At 34.3% G+C, this 19,830-nt stretch overlaps 1 protein-coding gene across 1 annotated transcript; it reads right to left on the bottom strand.

Annotated features, from left to right (window-relative positions):
* Nucleotides 1-1,707: 1,707 nt before the first annotated feature.
* Nucleotides 1,708-19,733, bottom strand: LOC115231765 (sodium- and chloride-dependent GABA transporter 1). The gene is made up of 11 exons (XM_029801713.2): nt 19,574-19,733; nt 18,071-18,203; nt 15,772-15,906; nt 14,850-14,953; nt 11,418-11,542; nt 10,442-10,554; nt 9,875-10,006; nt 7,816-7,918; nt 7,395-7,495; nt 5,131-5,298; nt 1,708-2,058 (listed from the first exon to the last, which is right to left on the bottom strand). Exons 1-11 carry the CDS (start codon nt 19,633-19,635, stop codon nt 1,954-1,956), a joined length of 1,281 nt encoding a protein of 426 aa, XP_029657573.1. The 5' UTR covers nt 19,636-19,733; the 3' UTR covers nt 1,708-1,953.
* Between the last annotated feature and the right edge of the window lie 97 nt (nt 19,734-19,830).

Raw genomic sequence — 19,830 nt, forward strand, 5'->3', positions numbered from 1 at the left:
GGTAAATTGTAAGGTAAAAGAAATAACAAGGATTAATGGCTAATTCTCAAATTCAGATTTGACAACCGAATAACTAAATCTTCACGCCTTTAAAACTAACATTTGAATTTTTTGATTATTTCTGGTTACTATGTAATTATACAAATTGTAAGACAGTCCTCTCCCTTTACACTACAATTAATATTTATGTGTGACGATTAAATCTAATGCACAATTTCTTACGGTTTATACACAGAACCAATTTTATGGCCCAATATATAATTTTTGACATGTATCGTATTTGTGTATGGCTAAAATAACTTTATAATTGTAAAAACAATACAGACAATTATAATCTAGTTAGCAACAAGGTTATGTTTTATTAATAAACTAGCATGGATTGAATATTTTACTCAATATTAACCATTAAAATAACTCATATTATCAACAACATTCTAACCCACCTCATAGCCAGTAACCACATATACACACAGGCACACACACACACAGACACTCCAAAACGTATATACACTCATCCACAACGTACCTTGCATTATTTAACTCTTTTTTATATTTGAACAATACTTCTTGTCACTTTTACTCATCACGAATACGCACCTTTTATCCAAATCTATCAAATTCCTTCTTCATCAATTATTTGGTTTCAACAATTCATCTATGTTTTATAAGCGTAAGAACACATTCCTTTCAATACATTTTGGTAAACCTGATTTAGATGACACTTCAAAGTCTTTCTCAGCTTTAATAAAAAACAGCATAAATCATTAACTTTACTACAAGTACTGAGTTCTTTTGCATATTTGAGCATATGTTAAAAACTTCTACCTCATTATATACATATATATGTATATATGTATGTATATATGTATACATATATAGTCATATATATAAACACATGTGTATATATATTCACAAAGAATATACATATAGACTTGTATTTTGTACATATATATATAATACATATATATATATATATATATATATATATATATATATATATATATATATATATATATATGTACATATGCATATTATATATAAACACGTATGTGTATAATACACGCAAATATCAAGGTATATACGCACGTATATTTTTAAATGTATTTGTATATATATATATGGTCATATTTAAACACATTATACGTACATACATCTATATGTGCATGTACATATATATGCACATATACACGCACACACAGACACACACACATATATATATATACATATATATATATAACTATGTATATATGTATATATATGAATATATATATACATATGTATATGCATACGCATATTGATATAGATTATATGTCATATATATATTTGTATGCATCTACATATATATATAACATATATATATACTTATATATACATATATATATACATAATATATATATATATATATATATATTAATATATATATATATATATATATATATATATAGATATGTATGTATGTATGATGTATGTGTATGTATATATGCATATTTATTCATAAATACACGCGTATGAGTGTAAGTTTACGTTCAAGAATTATATACATACAAATATATTTTTAGAAATCAAACTTTTTTCCGCATTTCTCTTCAAGTAATGTTTGTGTTTAATTTTTCAAGTTAACTTTGAAGGATCTCTAATGACATTTCTTAAATGGGAAAACAAACCTAGCACTGAGATTCTGCAATTTTTTTTTTCTAAAGTTAAATATATATTTCTTTTGTTGCTTTTGAAATTTCTTTTTCTTTTTTTTTGTGAAGATATCCATAATTTTGTTTGTTTGTTTTTGTTTTCAATGACTGCTGATTAATTGAACCATTCGCCTTCATCATTTAAAACAAGATTGAGGATTAATGACGATATGTCTTGTTAGGCAATAAAGCAGCAGATCCTATATATGGCACGGCCAGTCGGTGGTGAGGTCACTTAAGTTTTGTTGGCCAATCGAAGCGAGCCTCACAGTGGTGTTGGTTCAGGATTAGAGACGGAAGAATATGGCGGAGGATTGTCGTTGAAACCTTCACGAATGTTAATGTCTGGCCGGAAAAGCAATTTGATTCTCTGAAAAGAAAAGTAGGGAAATGTAGAAAAATACTGAGACATTATTTAGTAGCAATGGTATAATGATGATGATGATGATGATGGTGCTAAAAACTATTATTAATAATAATAATAATAATAATAATAATAATAATAATAATAATAATAATAATAATAATAATAATAATAATAATAATAATAATAATAATAATAATAATAATAATAATAATAATAATAATAAGATCATGAATAAAAAATGATTTTCTAAATTATACCAGCAGATGACAAAGTTTCTCTAAAAGAAATGGAGAAACTCTCAAAATACAAAGAAATGGAAATAGAGGTAACTAGAATGTGGAATCTAGAAACAGAAACAATTCCTATCATAGTAGGTGCATTAGGCATGATAAAAAAATATTCAGATAAATACATAATAAAAACACCAGGACTAACAAATGTATATAACATACAGAAAATTACACTACTGGGCACTGCACACATCCTACGTAAAACACTTTCAATACAGTAACCATAAGAGCATCACAGCAAATCACAGCACATACCCAAGGCACACAGAGCTGCAATCAGTAGTGAAGTGAAAGCACGCTATAAAAATAAAACTACTGAATAACAACAACAACAACAACAATAATAATAATCGCTCAGACATAATGAAGGATTGGAAAACAAAACACCAGCTTACTGATAGACATTGCAGTCCCTTCTGACCAAAATATTATCCATAAACAACTGGAAAAATTTTCAAAGTACAAAGACCTCGAAACTAAAAATCAAGATGTGAGGCATGAAGATGAAAACGATACCAGTAATAACTGGAGCATCGGGCATGATTAAAACTAAAATATATGAAGCAAAACGGATAAACTATACCTAGATCTTCAACACTACACACTATCCAAAAAAATCACTGCTAGAAACAGCCATATTCTACACAAGACACTGTCAATTCAATAATACAACCTAAACAAAACAATTCTCAAACACAAGATACTGTATATAACAAATAGTCAATGAAATAAACTACCACCATTAGGCTAGATACCCAACACATTACACACACAACAAACAATAGAAACACTAATACAATACAAGTCTGTACCATACCCCATAAAAAAAAAGAAACTGACGCAATACAATATCGGGAAGAGTTTGCACATCCCGAACAACAGAAAAGGGTAAACAATACTGGACACAACCCTGCAAGGTATAGCAGGTAACGCAGTAGAAATTTGACTGAAACTACCAAATATTGAATAATGATAATAATGATAATGATAATAATAATAATAATAATAATAATAATAATAATAATAATAATAATAATAATAATAATAATAATAATAATAATGATAATAATAATAATAACAATCGTCTTTATTATAGACACAAGGCCTCAAAGTTGGGAGTGAGATAAGTCGATACCATTTCTCGAATAATTCTTCATTTCGACCATAACGGGATTTTGACTCACAGCACAAGGAACCGAAAGAAATATTACTAAGAATTTGTCCGGATTAATAACGATTCTGACAGTTAGTGCAGCCAGTGGCTCTCATGGCTTCTGATCTTAACTGATTGGAAGTGTTATCATGTACATTGTTTTGTCTTGGTATAAAAGATGGGCTACAGCAAATATTCGGCTCAATAACACAGATTTTCTTATCACTTGTTTGACCTTAATCAGTTGAGCATGTCCCGTAATGGCTGACGATTTGTGCATCTCTGATCACGAGCAGAAATAGTAGGGAAGCGTCATGGCCATTTGTTAGGAAATTTTTGGGGCTTAACTAATTCACTTCTGGAACCATGGGTGTTTTGTTCATCGTCCTTGAACAACCCTCATTCAAGGACCTTTTTGAGCGGGATGAGTTACTCAACCCGAAAAAAATACAATGTCACTATGTCGCGCTCATATGGTTGTGATGCGTCTGCCTGGTGTACCCTTATCAGGTGGGTTGTCATAATGAGTACATTGGGCTTCGTATATTTGTACCTCTATGTCACGTAGGCATGCACTGCTCAATAATAATAATAATAATAATAATAATAATAATAATAATAATAATAATAAGGATATTGATAATGATGATGATGATGATGATGATGATGATGATGATGGTGATGATGAACAACAAACAACAACAATAATAATAATAATAATAATAATAAATTGACATCATCACCATCATCATCATCATCATCATCATCATCATCATCATCATCATCATCATTATTATTATTATTATTATTATTACCATTATTATCGGCAGGATTTGAACTGAGAATATAAAGGAAACTCAGTAGACTAAGTTTGATACTCTACTATTTCTAGCAATTTAATAATTTCTTTTAAATTGACAGTTTTAGGTTTGTTTGGTAAAGGAAAGAAAAGTAGTACCGAAGATAATCGGGAGCAGAAAATTAATGGATAACGAAAACTAACGAGTAATGTAAAACAAAACAAAAAATCTTATTGAGCTTTGTTTGATGAAACTGATTGAGAAATTCAGGCCAATCGATCAGACACTAGTAATAAGAATTGGACAAAAAAAAAGTATCATTTTGAAAGTACAACACTGTTCAGATGAGAGAATAGTTGGAAGCTGTCGAAATGTAAAAAAGGAGAAATGGCGTGATGTGAGAGTTACAGGTAGAAAATTCGAATAGTTTGGATAAAAACTTGATACTGCAGCAGAAGGAAATACATGTAGAATGAGAAACGTAAAGAAAATAAAAGCAACATGTGTCTGTTTTAGGAGAGAATAAAGAACTTGCAACTGTGATGAATCTTGTGTGAATATTAGCGATAGTTGCATAAAACTATAAGAAATCAAGACCCATTGCTAATTGCATTCGAAATGTGCTTCTCGTTAACATAAGCAGTCATCTACCTCTTGTTCAACGATGTCGATGAAAACATTTACTAAATACTCAACATAATAAAGGATAATGCTTATATTGGATTATAATTATTATAATGGTTATAATGGTTATATTGGAATATATTGGAATTTAGAACGACCTAAATATTTGTAATGCAAGAATAGACTAAAACGAACAAAATATACTCACTGTTCGGATATTTCCAGGGGTAACTATAAAGATGTACACGGCATAGCCTGGGATAACCAGGATAGAAGAGAGGATCATAACAACACCAATCATATGAGCCCACATTGGGAACTCATATGTCATATATTTTACTGGTACATGTTTGAAAAGCGTAAAGATGAATACACCCTAGTTGAATAAAGTAAAACATTATTATTGATGGAATCATAAAAGCCCATAGAACTAAGCATGGAAGTCGTAATTAAACAATTTCAATAAACACACACACACACACACACACACACAAAGCATCATTTAAATATGAAATATTGATTTTTTGTAAGGCACATATACGTAACGTTTATAGCAAGACTAGAACCGCCAGGCAAACCTTCATTTACCAATGCAGAGGAAACCACAAGATTTCCAATACATTCCGTTCAGAAGTAAACTCAAGGAACTTGACTCTCACCATTTCGGTTCCGGTTCTTTCCATAGAGTTAGTTCTAAATCATTTCTTTAGTGCTTTTTTTATTCTAGAACCTCAAACTTCTGGAACTCCTTCTCTGATTAATTTTCCATATAAATATTGATGACAAAAGCCCCGAACTCCTTTTTCTGGCAATGTGTCTAAGTATAAGAGGGAAGTGTTTTTCCACGCTGACCGCCCCATCACAAGGAAGATGTGGCACAAGGGGTGCATTGCAACTAATCATCACCAATACATAATTGCTATTTAATTTATTGTGGCTGGAAAGATGAAATTTAAATTTGGGGTAGGAGATTTGAATTGGAACCAAAAACAGGCATCACTAAAATGGCACAATCGCTGCCGTCCATCATAAACCAGCTTGTCCACTAAACTGCCAAATCTGTCATTCCCTATCTGCCAATTTTCTTATCCACTGACCACCCTTCTCTCCAGTGATCGACCTGATCATGTTATCCTCACGACATGACCAGCCGACTTCTCATCTCAACAATCGGTTATTTTTGCCCAAACACGCAGGAGAAACCCAAAAGTCAAAGATGGTGTATTTTAGTTGTTGACAGTGACTCTGTGGTTTCTAGAATGTAAGTCTGAATTATTCAAACGCTGACACATAATATACTGACGTTTGCTAACTAGTGTCACGGAATTGTTTCAAGTGAAGCAGTGGAGGAGATATAGTAGAAAAAGCTACCCCCATGATGACACCGGTATCATTATATTGATTTCCGTTGGATTTAACTGTGATATATATATATATATATATATATATATATATATATATAATATCTTTATTAAATATATATATATATATATATATATATATATATATGTGGTGTGTGTGGTGTTGTGGGTGTATACATATATAGGATAGGACTACAACCCACAGCAGGAAATGTATTAGGACATGAACGTAAAAAACGGACTAGACTATTTTATGTGCAACTCCATTGTCTCCGAGACAAAAGGATGCCAACAGCAACACGCACACACACACACACACACACACATATATATATATATATTATATGTATGTATGATATTATGTATGTATGAATACGTATGTATGTATGTTTGTATGTATGTATCTATGAATGTATACATGAACACATGTAAATTACATTTGTATATAAATATGAATATGCATGTATATATATATGTATATAGATATATATATATATTTATCTATAATTAATATATATATATACTATATATATATATGCGTATAGGTGTATGTATGTCAGTTTTCAAAATTATTTCAACTTTTCTTGCTTATAGAGAAAGCCATTTTCTAACCGAGATCCAAGGCTCATCCATTGGAATTACAACATCGACAGGGTATGTATGTATGTATGTATGTATGTATGTAAGGATGTATGTATGTATGTATGTATGTATGTAGGTATGTACGTATGTTTGTATGTAAACTTCTAGAAAGTTTTGCACATTTTTACAGTTCCAGTGATGGTTTGGATCTGTAGTCTCGGAATCAGCTTTCTTCTTTCTGATTTTAAGAAGACTAATTTCTGAAGATTGGTATTTAGGCAGTGTGTTACATATACCAGAGCCTCAATAATTACAGGTATAAACCTGAAATTGTAATCTGGTTAGAGTAACTGCAAATTTCTCAATAGTATATATATACACATATATATGTGTATGTACGTATGTATGTATATATGTACGTATGTATTTTATATGTGTATGTATCAGTGAGTGTGTTTGTGAGTATGTAAGTGTGTTTGGGTGTATATAGAACAAACCACAAACCACAACAGTAGCACTATTTACTTACAATACATATCACTGGAACAGTAACAACCCAAGTAATTTTCCAAATAAAATGTGGATGGTAACCGATCATATCTCTCATGTTGTCATAGAAACGGTTGATTCCTGAAAGAAAGAACAAAGTGCATTTAATATACATTGCAATAAATATGTATGTGTGTGTGTGTCTCCGTGTCTGTGTGTGTGCGCACGCGCACGTGTATATCTGCGTGTATGTGTGTGTTTGTGTATCTTGTATATTTATATGTGCGTGCGTGTGCGTGTGTGTGTGTGGTGAGTGTGCGTGCGTGCGTGCGTTCGTGCGTGTGTGTATGTGCTTGCGTCTGCGTGTGCAAACAGTCGGTGAGTGAATGATGTAAGATATGTACCAGAATGTATGAGTGCTCGGGAAATCTTCAGAGAGTTTTAAGAATTCAACGACTCACCGTATGACCACGATATTGCAATACATTCAAAGAAGATGAAGAGCAGCAGACATATTCCACTGGCAGAATAATGTTCAAAAATCTGGAAAACGTAGATGCCTCCCTGAAATACAAAAAGAAAAAATGGACCATGAAACCAGATGTATACACACAAACACACACATACAGGTGCCAACGCACGAAACTATCGGTCCTTGAGTAACTCCGTTGCTTTTACTAAATATATTCAGTAACATATATTAATATACTAGCAGTATGACCCAGCAACGCCGGGTCATAGTGCTAGTGCATGCATATACAGCTGCGTGCGTGCGCACATACACGCGAGTACTGCCCAAATCTCCGACCAATCACATAGAGCTAGCTGGCATTCAATTGGCGTATCAAGTTTCGGGCATTTTGATTGGGTTTTGGATAGAAAATACACAAAAAGTCACTTCTATAGATTTTTTAATGGCTTTGCGGGTGACTGGGGAAATGTAAAGATATGCACGACCACACCTGGATGGTTTTGAATGACCATAGAAAGTGCGAGCCCTCTAACTGAAAAGTTGTGGATTTGTATAAGGGACACACACATTTTGCCGTTTATATATGTAGAGATATATATTCTTTTATTTGTTTCAGGCATTTGACTGCGTCCACGCTGGAGCAGCGCCGTTAGTCGAGCAAATCGACCCCAGGACTTATTCTTTTTGTAAGCTTAGTAATTATCCTATCGGTCGATTTTGCCGAACCGCTATGTTACGGCGACATAAGCAAGCCAGCATCGGTTGTCAAGCAATGGTGGGGGACAACACAGACACAAACATACATATATATATATATATATATATATATATATATACGACGGGCTTCTTTCTGTTTCCGTCTACCAAATCCACTCACTAGGCTTTTGTTGGCCCGGGTTATAGTAGAAGGCATTTGCCCAATGTGCTACGCTGTGGGACTGAACCCGGAACCATTGTGGCTGGTAAGCAAGTTACGTACCACACAGCCACTCCTGCGCCTATATATATATATATATATATATATATTATATATATAATATATATATATATGTGTATGTGTGTGTGTGTGTGTGTGTGTGTGTGTGTGTGTGTGTGTGTGTGTGTGAATTGTTGTCGATTTTTTCCTACGTCTTCATTTTGTCTTTGACTGTCGTCTGTCTCCTGTTTCTGAAGAAGAGCTTTGCTCGAAACATAAAACTACCTTTTTTCCTTCCCTGAGCGTCTGTCAATACTTTGTATGTACGACGCCCTCGCGTTGTTGTTTTTCTTGTGTTTTTCCTTCGTTTTTTTTTTTAGTAATTATATATTATATATATACATATATACACCAGAGTAAGCACATAAATTTGAAAGAAGGTGGGGAAAATAGTACTCGAATACCGGAGGTAGAGTAATATACTTTATTATTAAAGCTGCATAACCATCACAGAAAACTGCTACTGTTTCCTTTCCTTGTGGCTGGCGGGGTACCTTTGAAAATATTTATGACCAATAGTCAGCGCTGAGCTGTCAACTCCCTTTTGATGTTTATTTAAAATACAGTCTTCTAGTCTCAGATATATATATATATATATTTATATATATATGTATGTATGTATGTATGTATGTATGTATGTATGTATGTATGTATGTATGTATGGATGGATGGATGGATGGATGGATGCATGCATGCATGTATGTATGTATGCATATACATATGCACATACATACATGTATATATATATATTTATTTTATTTTTTATTTTTTATTTTATCTAGTTTCAGCTCACGAGCTGTGGCCATGCTGGGGCAACCGCCATTATATATATATATATATATATTATATATATCTATATATAGTATATAATATATATATATATATGTAAGCATATGTATATGTATGTATGTAAATATAGTGTTTGTGTGTTGTTTGTTTGTTTGTCTTTCTTGTGTGTGTGTGTATGTGTGTGTGTGTGTGTCTGTGTGTGTGTGTGTGTGTCTGTGTGTGTGTGTCTGTTGTGTGTGTGTGTAATTTTTATATTCGGATGCATTGAATGCAATAGACTTACCTGAGTAACCATGGTTAAACCTATCAAGAATGAAACAAAGCATACAACAGCGATGAACTTTTCACGTTTTGGACGTAAATGTTCCGGGAATTCGTCTATTAGTGCTGTGAAGAATCCCTCCATTGTACAGAACTAAAAGAGAAACCATAACAACATTATACAACGATCAGTCTTTAGTCTTTATACATTAAACGCTTTTAGTGGCGTTTTGTAAATAGATGCGTACAATTTCAGTTGTCTGACATTAATTTTGGGTATATCATTTCATGGAACTGGATTTTGTGAGAGAAATTTTAGTATTTAATCTTCTGAAGTTTGAACGGTTAATCCTTAAATTTGGAATCCAATAAAATCTACCAAAGTATTATAGTAAACTCAATCGACTACATAGAAAATTGACTCTGATTTTTAAAGTTATAAGCTTACGTACACTGCTTACTATACTTACTTGTTCTGGACACTGTTTTAGACATATTCTGGAAAATATGTTTCAAATAGTTTGACTTTATAAAAAAACAAGATAAGGGAATCGGGTAATTCAGCAGAATGAGAAAAGAAAATATTTACCTGGCTATCCATACCAAGGAATAAAATCATGAGAAAAAAGAGCACAGCCCATAGTGGCGAGACTGGCAGTTGGACAACAGCAGATGGGTAGGCTAGAAATGCTAGGCCTGGACCTGCAACACAGAACAGACACAAGGTGTAGATAGTATGTAAGACTGATTTCAAGGGCTTCGAACCGCAAATAAAATCGATGATCTATTCTTAGAAAGTTAATCTCAGCACTCAGTACAACCAAACAACGAGGTACTTCGATTTTGATTCTTCTTATTCTCTATGCTGACATTTTTATAACTTTGCCTCACTCACTCTTTTAGATGGAGTACCAGTGCTAGTTTCTGGTGTTTTAAAGTAAGAAGACAGTGGGTTTGAATATTTTGAAACGATTTCTACTGAATCAAAGAGAATTCTTATTTATATTTAAAGTTCACATTTCACTCTTTTACTTGTTTCAATCATATGAATGTGGTCATGCTGGAGCACCGCCTTTAGTCGAGAAAATCGACCCCAGGACTTACTCTTTGTAAGCCTAGTACTTATTCTATCGGTCGCTTTTGCCGAACCGCTAAGTTACGGGGACGTAAACACACCAGCATCGGTTGTCAAGCGATGTTGGGGGACAAACACAGACACACAAACATATACACACACATACATATTTATATATATATATATACAACGGGCTTCTTTCAGTTTCCGTCTACCAAATCCACTCACAAGGCTTTGGTTGGACTGAGGTTATAGTAGAAGACACTTGCCCAAGGTGACACGCAGTGGGACTGAACCCGGAACCATGTGGTTCGTAAGTAAGCTACTTACCACACAGCCACTCCTGCGCCTATTATTTCTGTAATTGGACATATCAATTATCAATTGTGATCTCAAAGTGCGACGATCCCACTTCATAACTATGATTTCTTGTAATAAAAGATCGAAAGGAATTATGTTAAGTTTCAATCCAAGATCAATTCCTATATACCTGACTCAGCCACTTTGCTGACTGGTTGCTTCTGTTCGTAGGCCATAAAACCAATAACTGAGAAAATAACAAATCCTGAGAATAAACTGGTGGCACTGTTGAGGAAAGATATAATGATGGCGTCTCTGAAAGAAAACAAAAACAGTTGGTATGGAATACAATGGTGGAATACGATCAGACAAGAATCTAAAATGCATTCATGTAAAATATAACATTGTAAACTTGTAGGAAATATAGTTATTAAATTCTATAATTTCGCTATGGCTATTTATTTTTCAAGCATTGTCTCTGGATATTTCACTATTTATCGCAGTTAATCAATTTTTTCCTTTTCACTTAAGTAAAAAATAAAAAATTGTTAACAAAGATTATATTTGACACACCTGATGATGGTTTGATTATGTAATATTTAATTGGCTTAACATTTTCCTCCTCGTATTACACATAATTTCATCACATATGCTAAAATTTCAGTTTTTTAATTCCAATCTTTGTGAAGAATTTTGTCAATTATTGACAGGCGATCAGTTTGCTTTGAATTAGTTGCTTTGAATGATTGTGTTTGTGCGAGAAAAATGCAGAAACACACATCGTATTTTAAGGGTTTTAGTTATTCACTGAAGAAACAACGAAAAGCAGGGATATGGTTTAATGAGTCATAACTTGAGAGATCCATAATGTAGTTAATCCTTCTTGACAACAGTTCAAAACAAAACTACGTAAAAAATAAGGCAAGGCAATTTTAAAGAAAACCATCCATAAAATATTCTTAAAAACTTTTTCTGAACCCTACGTCTATTTAAGGCTGGAACTCGAATATATTTTCCATAGCATTACGAAGATGATCGATAAATATTCTCATGACTGTAACATTGATGTTACACGACACGATGAATTGAACAAAAGACCAGCCAAACTCTTAGTCTGTTCTAATGCCGTTACTTACATTGGTGACTTGAATCTCCAGCATGCAGTAGCCATTTTGTTGCATTCGATTAAAAGTTGTTGTTTACAGTATTATCGCTCCGCAAATTAGTCACGTGCTGTATACAGTTGGTTTCTATGCTTACGATAGTTTTATAGATATTTTTGATATTTTATCTTTTATTTATTTCAGCCATTACACTGTGGCCATGCTGGGGCACTGCCGTGAAGAGTTTTTAATCGAATGAATCGATTCCAGTAGTACTTTTTAAAAACCCGGTGCTTATTCTATCGGTTTCTTTTGCCGAACGACAAAGTTACGGGGACGTAAACATAACAATACCGGTTGTCAAACGGTGGTGAAGGCACACAAACACAGAAACACACACACACACACAGACAAGGTTCCATACAGTGAGACTGAACATGGAACCATATGGTTGGTAAGCAAGCTTCTTACACACACGCCCGTGCCCCTTCTATAGACTAAACCCAGACAGTATCAGCGTTGGATGCTACGCGGTATGAAGCACATGAAAGCCAGCATTCCTTTGTGATAGTTCTTTGGTACTTTATGAAGCAGACCATCTGTACAAGACATACTCGTAAAATATATCTTCCGATGAATTCTCATTTGCAGAAATGACCAAATCAGTGTTTGTTGGCATCGAAAATGTACAAAGATTGTTGTATTTGTTTTAGTAAATTTGTGAGTGGTGGTCAAGTTAGGAGTTGTTTAATTATGAAATATCTGAAACATCTAAACGGATTGTTTGATCAGATAAACAAAAAAGAAGTAGAAATAATATATTTGTAAATCTCTTAGAGAGACTTATGTGTCCTTATGTTTTCAAAGGGGAAGATAAGCACCTCCACCCGGCCAAACCAGCATTCAGAGACTAGTTTCAGAGTCATTGCTCATCATCACCCTGGAGTAACATGGTTTGCTTGAAATATATGTGTTTTCAAAGGCGAATAAGCATCGACATCTAGCAAGCCATGCTACTCCAGACTGATGACGAGTAACGACTCTGAAACTAGTCTCTGAATGCTGGTTTGGCCGGGTGGAGGTACTTGTTTCCACTTTGAAAACATAAGGACACAGGAAATGTGTCAAGTCCAACAGGAAACGGTGCTTCCAAGGGCTAAATAACAGTAGCAGTCTTCCTTTTCATGGGATTGTCACATTAAGTTGACAACATGCTATCACTTTTAAAAACAAAGTATTTAATTATTAAATTAGTTTTATATTGAAACTAAAATACTCATCTATGTATCATATTAAATATAAATACATTGTGTAGAGACAAATTTACTGCGGTATACGTCCAGAGATAACATCTTTTATTAATATTCTGTGCTTAAAAATAGAATACATAAATTGGTGGTGGTGGTGGTGGTGGTGGTGGAGGGGATGAAAATCGTCTCAGCAGCGTTTAATGAGATTATTAGATGCATTTCGGATTCGTTGGGCCAAGTAAATGGTGTGTACTGTGGCTGAAATGCATCTGGTTCTGGCTAACCGCTGCTGGGAAGATTTTGGTCCACCATCCACTTCAATATATACTCTACTTTTTAAACACAGGAAGTCCAAAAGATATGTTATCTATGGATGTTTACTGCAGTAAACTTGCCTTTAAAAGATGTTATTTTCACATTACGCATGATGATTGTTATAATTTAATACAACTTCCATTCGGGCAACTTCCATTGGGGCAACGAGAAAGGAAATGTTTTGCTTATAGATACAACCTGCCTCCCAGTTCACAAATTAAACTCATCACCTTATTATCTTTAACCGAACACCTTGAATACTAGAACGCGCTCCTTCACAAACTAATAGTAGGGAATACAGTACCCAAATTTTCCATGTATATATACACGAGGGGCTTCTTTCAGTTTCCGTCTACCAAATGTACTCACAAGGCCTTGGTCAGCCTGAGGCTACAGTAGAAGATACTTTTCCAAGGTGCCACTGAACCCAGAACCATGTGGTTGGTAAGCAAGCTACTTACCCCACAGCCTCTCCTGTGCATATATATGAAAACTCCACTAGAATGGACGAAAGCGCTAATATATGATGTATGATATATGATGTATAAAAACATGTAATATACAAATATCTGTAAATATAAAACCATCCGAATTTCTGAGTACCTCATTTCTTCTAATATAAAATACCTGTACATCATCCCCAAACCTTCTCACAAACACACACACACACACACACACACACACACACACACACACACACATACATATATATATATATATATATATTATATATATATATATATATATATATACACACACATTTGTCAGAGTAGTGGATAGATATATTTATATCAAAAGTTGATAGGCTCAGAGTCTTCTCTGGGATTCGATCCGAGCCGACCCGTTCACTGAATCGTGAACAGACACTGTCAACTTTTATTAAATAAACAGATATGGATGTGTGTTTGTGTGTGGGTGTGTATGCGCAGACACTTAATAATGTCGACTACTTACTTGTATACATTGTTGTGATAATTATTGTAGCTGCCCAAGGCAATCAACGAGCCAACACCCAGGCCATAGGAGAAAAATATTTGTGTGACGGCATCTACCCATACCTAGAAATGAGACGAGAAACACGGGTAAAACATGTAAATGAGATTAAGACGATGATAATACCTTTAGACGCAAATGGAGAATGGTGATAATGATGAAGATTATGATGATGATGATGATGATAATGATGATGACGATGATGATGATTACGATGATGATAAGGTGTAAAATAATTATAAGTTTGATGTACTTATACATATACATATATACGTACATATATATAATATATATATATATATATATAATATATATATATATATATATATATATATATATATGTATGTATGTATGTATGTATGTATGTATATATATATATATTACATACATATATATATAATATATATATATATATATATATATATATATATATATATATATATATATATATAATATATTATACCACTTAATACACAAAGAGCTTAATACGAGTTACTATTAGTTTAATGCCTTGAAAATACGATGGTCGAACAAGCTTGTATAGCGTGCCGCGTATTTCCAAACGATTATCTAGACTCTGCTGTTTTCAAGAGTCTGGATTATTGCTTGGAAATACGCATATAAAAGCACAGCTATTATTTCAGTGGTGAAGAAAATTAAATCTTTTTCTTTTTTTCTGAAAGATTAAATTTGTCTTTACAGAATATGTTTTGAATGCTGATTCCACATTTGTCTTTAGATTTTCCCAGCTTGCCAGCTTTTGAAATATAGCAGAATTATTTTTCACAGATTTCCACACACACACACACATTGGGCCATCACTTTAGGTAAACAAAATAAGTGTGCATCTATGTAGAGTTGTTACAGAGAAAGTATGACAAACCTGAGAATCTTGCAATCGACTAATGTCTGGATAAATGTAATATTTGATGCCATCAATAGCACCTGGCAGTGTCAGGCCACGTATCAGCAGAATAAAGAGAAGGAAATACGGAAAGAGAGCTGTAAAATAGACAACCTGCAACAGAAAGCAAAGAGAAAAATGTATTCATTTGAAAATGTACATTAGTTGCCAGAGAAAAGCAAAAAGACAAAGGCATATAGTGGTACAATCATACGAATGGATAAACTTGAAGCTTTGGGGTGTAATGTTTACTTAAAAACTCTCTCCACACACACACACATACACACACACTATAGTATTGTATTATATATTATATATTATACTAGCGGGACCCGTGAATATTTCACGGAATTAATAGTAAACCTATTGGGTTATTTCTGAAAACTTTATCTCCAAAACATGAGAGCCTGTGTTGTGTCTGTATCAAAATATAATCGCTCGTCTGTTAATCATTGAAAAGTGAAGGAAATTGGGATACGATGATTACTTAATGCACTTTATATATACACTTTATATACTTTATGCACAATTTTATAGACTTAATACACAATACTCTCCCTCTTTCTCTCTCACTCTTCGCCTTACCCTCTTTTCTCTCTCCTTTTTCTTTCTCCCCGTTTTCCTTCTCGCTCTTCGCCTTTCTCTTCAACTAATCACGTGAAAGCGTTACAGACGGGCTAAGTAACGGAGGAAAAAAATTTAATAAAAAAAAAATTACACATTTCACTCAGCACCACCTCCATCTCTACCTCTATCTCCTTACCCCTCCACCTTCATATCCCCTCCCCTTGACCTCCCTCTCCGCGCCTTCCCTTTTTTCTCCTCTCCCGTCACTCTTTTTCTGCTGCCCTCCCCTTCTTCCTCTTCTCCTCCTCTCCTACCCTCTTCAACTAATCATGTGAAAGCGTTACGGATGGACTAAGTAACGGAGGAACAAGCAGAATCATTATGAAGCATCACTGAGATGGCTTGCTGGTGATAAATTTCTCTGTATTCTGATAATTTCTTCGTATTTTGTCTATTTGAAAAGGTAAATCTTTCCTGGAATAATATAGAACCATTAAACAACCGATGCAACGCAGTGCAATATCTACACCTATTGACATCAACTTTTCATATTCGGATTAACCCCTCACTCGATTTTCTGACAGATTTTGCAAATATTTATGCCAGGTTCTACACACTGCAGTTTTCATGCAAATGGCATACATACATACATACATGCATGAATATATATGTATATATATATATATATATATATAATATATATATGTATATATATATATATATATATATATATATATATATATCTATATATATATATGTATATAGTAGGTACTGCAAATTTAGAGTGAATACTTGATAAGTGTAAGCAACTGTATACGCCAGCTAGTGGCAGAGGTGAGAGGGTATATGTCAAATAAAATCAAAAACAGAACACCCACGGGATGTCGCGGTACACGGTTTCAAGCTTTATAGCGTAAGTACACTGATATATCTATTATATCTAGTATACCTGATGTAAGAACAGGTCGTTATAAAGCTTGAAAACACGTGTACCGCGACATCCTTTGTGTTCTGTTTTTGATATATATATATATTATATATAGCTAGATAGATATACATATACATATATATATATATATATATATATATATATATATAATATATATAGACACATATATATATATATATATATTACATATATAGAGAGAGAAGAGAGAGAGAGAAAAGAGAGCTCTTTAACTAGTTCAGCTGAAGTGCTGCGGCCATGCTGGGGCACCACCGTTAGCTTTGCTACTCCTTCACTACTTGAAACTTTAGTGAATGAGACAGTTCCAGTTTTGGTTGGAAGGCACCTACATCCACCCCATGTATATCTCTTAGGGTTCTTGGGAAGATATTGAAGAGCTGTCGGCCCTTGAAACCCAAGATGTCGCAGTATCTGGTCCTATATCTTGATGGCGATGTTGGGATCTTTGGAATTATGCGATGGCGTCCCATTCTGCTGACCTACAATGCCAAAATTTAGTACAAGTCCTTCATGCTTTAGTTGTAGGAAGTAAAGTCTTAACTTTTTCAAACTTTCCCATTGACTTTTTGAATCTCATCACAAAATACTAATTAAACAACATCAACTTTTGAATGCCTCCTTCTCATATAAAAATACATGAAATACAGAAGAGACCATTCCATTGCTCCACCTGTTGCTGGTTTACTTAATTAAAGGTGTTACTTAATTAGATGATTGAGTAAATTAGCAAATGTTATCTCTTACCTTTCCAGTCCACTTGACTCCACGCCAAATACAGAAATAGCAAAGAACCCAAGTCAGTAGGAGGGTGGCCGCCAATTCCCAACGCATACCACCGACTTCTGTGATTCCTCCAGTGATCTGTAGGGCACGATGTCTGGCAAATATAACCATAAAAGACATTATGTTGTGTAGTCACAGCTTTGCGTCTGTGTGTGTGCGTGTGTGAGGGGTGCATGTATATGTGTGTGTGCGTGCGTGTATGTTGATGTCTTTTTTGTATATGTTCGGATTTTTGTATGTTTGTATTGTGTGTTAAGAGATTTCTTAATGCGTTTATATATATATGAATATGTACCGTTTAATAATGAATTTGCACGCGTTGATAGGGCCAGATACATATAAGGCAAAGAGGGAGAGAGAGAGAGAGAGAGAGAGAGAGAGAGGAGAGAGGGAGAGAGAGAGCGTGAGGGAGAGAGAGAGCGGGAGGGAGAGAAGAGACTGAGTAAATGAAATAAGATCACCGGAAGTGTCTCAATGGAATGGAGGTTAGAACATGGCTAAGTATTGATTCTCTACACTTTTTAGAAAATAGACGCCACCACTAAGATTTCATGCAGATGGAGTCCCTCAGTATTGTTGGCTAATCAACCTCCTTTATTTTTAAACAGGAGAAAATGGAAACGAAGACCTTCCTGATGCCAGCAACACACTGAATGGGAAATTTATTATGGGGGAGACGCCATATCGATTATTCGCTTTCTTGAAGAATCGATTACCTGACTCTTCTTTGTCAGAGATGTTCATTAATAGGTAATTAGCTTGATTGTTTTAAAGGGTTAGTAGTTAGGGAAGTGGTGACGTTCATTTCTATTTGAAGGAATTTAACGATATAAATAGAGGGAGACATGGAAGTAGGTTCGAGTTGCGCCTGAAGCCATCCTTCATCCTTGGGTAACTCATAGACAGCAAGGGCAGCATATTGTATCGTAGTGCTTCCCATTGAGCTCCAGAAGCATCACTTGATGTAGGACTAGACAGCGTGGTGGATTTATTCTTTTTTATGTAGTGTACCACCGGGCCAACTTATCATACGACAGAAAACATTAGTGTGTGTGCGGGCTCGAGCTGATCGTATGTTAATATGAGAAGTTTTAAAGGTGGCGAGCTGGCCGAATCGTTAGCACGCCAGGCAAAATGCTTAGCGCATTTCGTGACTTTATGTTCTGAGTTCAATTTCCACTGAGGTCGATTTTGCTTTTCAATATTTCGGGGTCAGTAAGAGAAGTACCGGTTGAGCACTGAGGTCGATGTAATCGGACTTACCACCTCCACCCCGAAACAGCTGGCCTTGTGTCAAAATTTGAAAAACTAATATAAGAATTTCATACACATGTTTTTATATAGCAAACATTTATTAAAAAACCTGTAAATTTTTTTTAAATCAGTCAAATATGTGAACCAATCACTCATATTCTGTCAATCAATCGAACCACACGTATTAATCAGCGTGAAAAGTTTACTCACTCCCAATATTCGCGAACTGGTGATGTGAACGAACTCCAGTCATATTCACGGGAGCATTTCATGTGTGAATAATTAGACAAGAGGTAGGTGAGTTGAAACTTTTAATGGGTACCACCTCTCTCCAATGTGTAGAATTGGAACAATTGTAAGGAAGAAACTGTCGTTCGTATTCCGACTGACCATGGAAGGTGTTCCACGAATTGCGGCAGTTGGACCAAGGTAGAACGCTTTTGAACGAATTAAATAGATAAACAGAG

The sequence above is a fragment of the Octopus sinensis genome, unplaced genomic scaffold (assembly GCF_006345805.1).
Source record: "Octopus sinensis unplaced genomic scaffold, ASM634580v1 Contig18790, whole genome shotgun sequence".
NCBI classification, from domain to species: domain Eukaryota; kingdom Metazoa; phylum Mollusca; class Cephalopoda; order Octopoda; family Octopodidae; genus Octopus; species Octopus sinensis.

What these genes read in the sequence shown, in the direction of transcription:
- LOC115231765 (XM_029801713.2), bottom strand. Translation starts at nt 19,635, where the DNA reads ATGAAATGCTCCCGTGAATATGACTGGAGTTCGTTCACATCACCAGTT. An exon ending in CCAGTTCGCGAATATTGGGA is followed by an intron (nt 18,204 to 19,573) that starts GTGAGTAAACTT and finishes TATATTTGCCAG; the next exon opens with ACATCGTGCCCTACAGATCA. An exon ending in GTTTAACCATGGTTACTCAG is followed by an intron (nt 7,919 to 9,874) that starts GTAAGTCTATTG and finishes TTTGTATTTCAG; the next exon opens with GGAGGCATCTACGTTTTCCA.